Genomic DNA, 3,058 nt, shown 5'->3' on the forward strand with positions numbered 1-3,058 from the left:
GATAAAAAAAATAGCTTTAAATTATTTTACTCATAAATATATAACATAATAAATTTTGTTTCATTAAATTAAAAAAAATGTCTAAGAAAATTATTTTATATGAGTTTTGCATACTTTGGCAATTAAGTCAAATTTTAGATGTATATTGTGATCCTCAATGTGAAAATTTTAAGAAATACGTTATTGACTCATTAAACCACATTCGTGTTCAAAACGGATGGAACTCAATTCAACAAACAGAAATTAAACGTGAGCACTTAATAATTAATATCAAAAGCATCACGAGTGATATTATCGATGAAAATAACTTTATACAAAAACTTTACTTTATGACTTGTCTCTTAAACTGTGAGTATTACAATACTATGCAAATGTTCAATGTAATGTTAAGGTTTGTTTTAAATAAATGTGAAATGAATATTTTTAACAATCAAAATAGCCAATTGAAATATTGCACAAGGCTAATTATTAATATTTTTAATCGTTCAATAAATATGTTTAAAGAAATGTTGAAAGCGGCAAAATATCTCGATAAAATCGACCTACGAATTATAAACTCACCTATCCTTAATATTAAAACTATAGATAGTGAAATAAATTATTTTTACACGTATGCAATTAAGTTAAGCAATATCTCATTACTTGATTTATCTAGTACTGATAGTTGGGTCCATACTTTTAAAAGTATAAACGATTTTTATGAAACAGCTAAATTAGCCATATCAAATCTTTACAAAAATAGAAAAGTGTGTGGAACAGAAGACAAAAGTTCTATTTTATCAAAGATATATTACAACGACAAAATGGTAAAACTGGAGGAGGACTCCAACGATTATATAAATGATATTTATAAAGATCTTGAATTATATTTTTCCGGAAGAATTGAAAATTGTTATTCAAAACTAGGCTTTGAAAAACTAGAAGGAACATATACGTTCAAGTAAGATTTATAGTTTAATTACATAAATTTAAGAATGTTATTTATTTATTCAAAAGGTTATACGAATGGAAAAATTTTTATGATATTAATTTTAAGCATACATTTATATTTTTTTTTGGTTTCATACAGATATATTCATTCGGAAAGAAAGATATACGGCCATAATGAAGGTATTGATTTGTGTAATCATTATATTTCTCAGCCTGGTTGGAAGTCATTGCAACATATAGCTGTTAAAACTGAATTTACAAATGGAAAATCACTAAATTTTAAAGACATTATATGTTCGGTTGATAAGAAAAATTATTATTTTGTGAGGTCATGTCTTGCACTTATTTTAAGATGTCGCTATATTGAAATACTTCGTAATTTTAATATAATGTTGGGACATATAGTTAATGTTTGTAAATATGAAAATAAAATTAATTGTGCGGTTAAGCTTTATGAAACACTTATGACATCCGATGACATGTTTCAAAAATTGTTAGTTGCTCTGACTACTTTGAGAGACTACAATAAAGATAAAAAATATCGAGATCAAGAAAAACTCATAGAGGAAGTGGTAGAATTTTTTATTGATTATTTGAACGATGTTAGAAAAAAGTATTTTTCCCCGTCGTTATTTACTAATAATGGACTTTATGAAGCTCAAACGTTTCTTGTAGACGTAGCTCACGTCCAATCTTTAGATTTACAGGCGAAATTAAAAGACATAATTCAATTTAGCATGACATATTGCAAAATTAGTAAATGTGAATCAGACATAGACATAATTACAACATTTAAACGATTGATTCAAACCAATGCCTTAACAGAATATAGTACTAATTATTATTCTATGTGTGATTATTTAAAATCTTTTGTTCTAAACGTCATGAAAAATGATTATGAGTATTTAGGTTTCAATAAATTGCTTTGTCAAAATTAATTTTTTATTCGGGACTTTTTATGGTATTGTAATTATGTTATAAATGTTAATATAAAATAATTAAATCATCCCAGGTATATCATGATTATGTGACAAATTGTCATGAGTTTTTGGTGTACATCAACTGTCAACAACTCAACGGATATCAGTTACTGCTTTAATTAAGTCTATAATTTTTTTATGAGTCTATAATTACGACTTCACGTATAAACACGACTTCAGGTATATTTTAGAAAAAATGTATTAGAATCTTTTTTGTTTAAAATTTAATAATAAATATTTTTTATTGTATACATTTTTACGCTAACTATAATATTAGTTGAAACAAATATGAAAAAGTAAAATACAAAACTATTTGGTCAAACTTAAACCCCAATGTGGTACTGGAAGAGGTTGATTGATCGAGTCCAAATTTTTACAGTATAAGTTTTCTATATCAAGTAAAAAATACGGAGTGACGAGATCAAATATCTTAAAAAAAAAACTTCTTCTAAGTGTTTGAACCACCCTTATATATATCTTAATTTAAAACTTATGTAATATACTTTAATATAAAAAAAAAATTCTATCTAATAATAAATATACGATTTTTGTAAAAAAAACTCTTTTTTATATTTTTAACTTTAAATGCTATAACTTTTTGAAAAATATATGGATAAATACAATTTGTTTACGATAAATACCATTTATATACATCTTTTATTCGACATACATTTTTTTAAATCGAACCATTTCCCTTTATACTGGGGAAGTTCAAAAACTTAAAAATGCTTATAGGGAGTAAAACTTGTTTAACTTATTTTTAATTAAAATATAATTATTGACTATTCATACATAACCTAATAATCAAACATAAATATTTGTTATATTAATTAGAAGGATTTTGTTATTATTTAGGTCATATGCGAAACTCTAATTGTTGATTTGAAATCAGCGCAAAAATGACTATAGAAAAGTATATTTTAGTTTCGGACGAAAATTTCTTGTATATCAGTAAATTTATTTATAAATGAGAATTTTTTTTTTTTAAGTATTGCATTAAGACCTTCAACTTTTATAGACGTTTGTTATAAAATTAATAACTATTTTATAATTTTTTATAATATCTCCGTAAAAATTCCAATACTAAATTATTAAGTATTAAATTTCATATTATATTTAATTACTATGACAAATATTTATACAAATAT

The 3,058-nt window shown here is 24.0% G+C and overlaps 1 protein-coding gene across 1 annotated transcript; it reads left to right on the forward strand.

Moving 5' to 3' along the window:
• The first annotated feature begins 9 nt into the window (after positions 1 to 9).
• On the forward strand, positions 10 to 2,436 carry LOC126901520 (uncharacterized). Its single transcript, XM_050678009.1, has 2 exons — positions 10 to 940; positions 1,070 to 2,436. Exons 1-2 carry the CDS (start codon positions 78 to 80, stop codon positions 1,866 to 1,868), a joined length of 1,662 nt encoding a protein of 553 aa, XP_050533966.1. The 5' UTR covers positions 10 to 77; the 3' UTR covers positions 1,869 to 2,436.
• The last annotated feature ends 622 nt before the right edge of the window (positions 2,437 to 3,058 follow it).

Source organism: Daktulosphaira vitifoliae, unplaced genomic scaffold (genome assembly GCF_025091365.1).
Source record: "Daktulosphaira vitifoliae isolate Bord-2020 unplaced genomic scaffold, ASM2509136v1 Scaffold_3, whole genome shotgun sequence".
In the NCBI taxonomy this organism is placed as follows: domain Eukaryota; kingdom Metazoa; phylum Arthropoda; class Insecta; order Hemiptera; family Phylloxeridae; genus Daktulosphaira; species Daktulosphaira vitifoliae.

Coding starts and splice junctions, on each gene's coding strand:
- LOC126901520 (XM_050678009.1), top strand. CDS start 78: ATGTCTAAGAAAATTATTTTATATGAGTTTTGCATACTTTGGCAATTA. Junction 941..1,069: donor GAAGGAACATATACGTTCAA/GTAAGATTTATA, acceptor GGTTTCATACAG/ATATATTCATTCGGAAAGAA.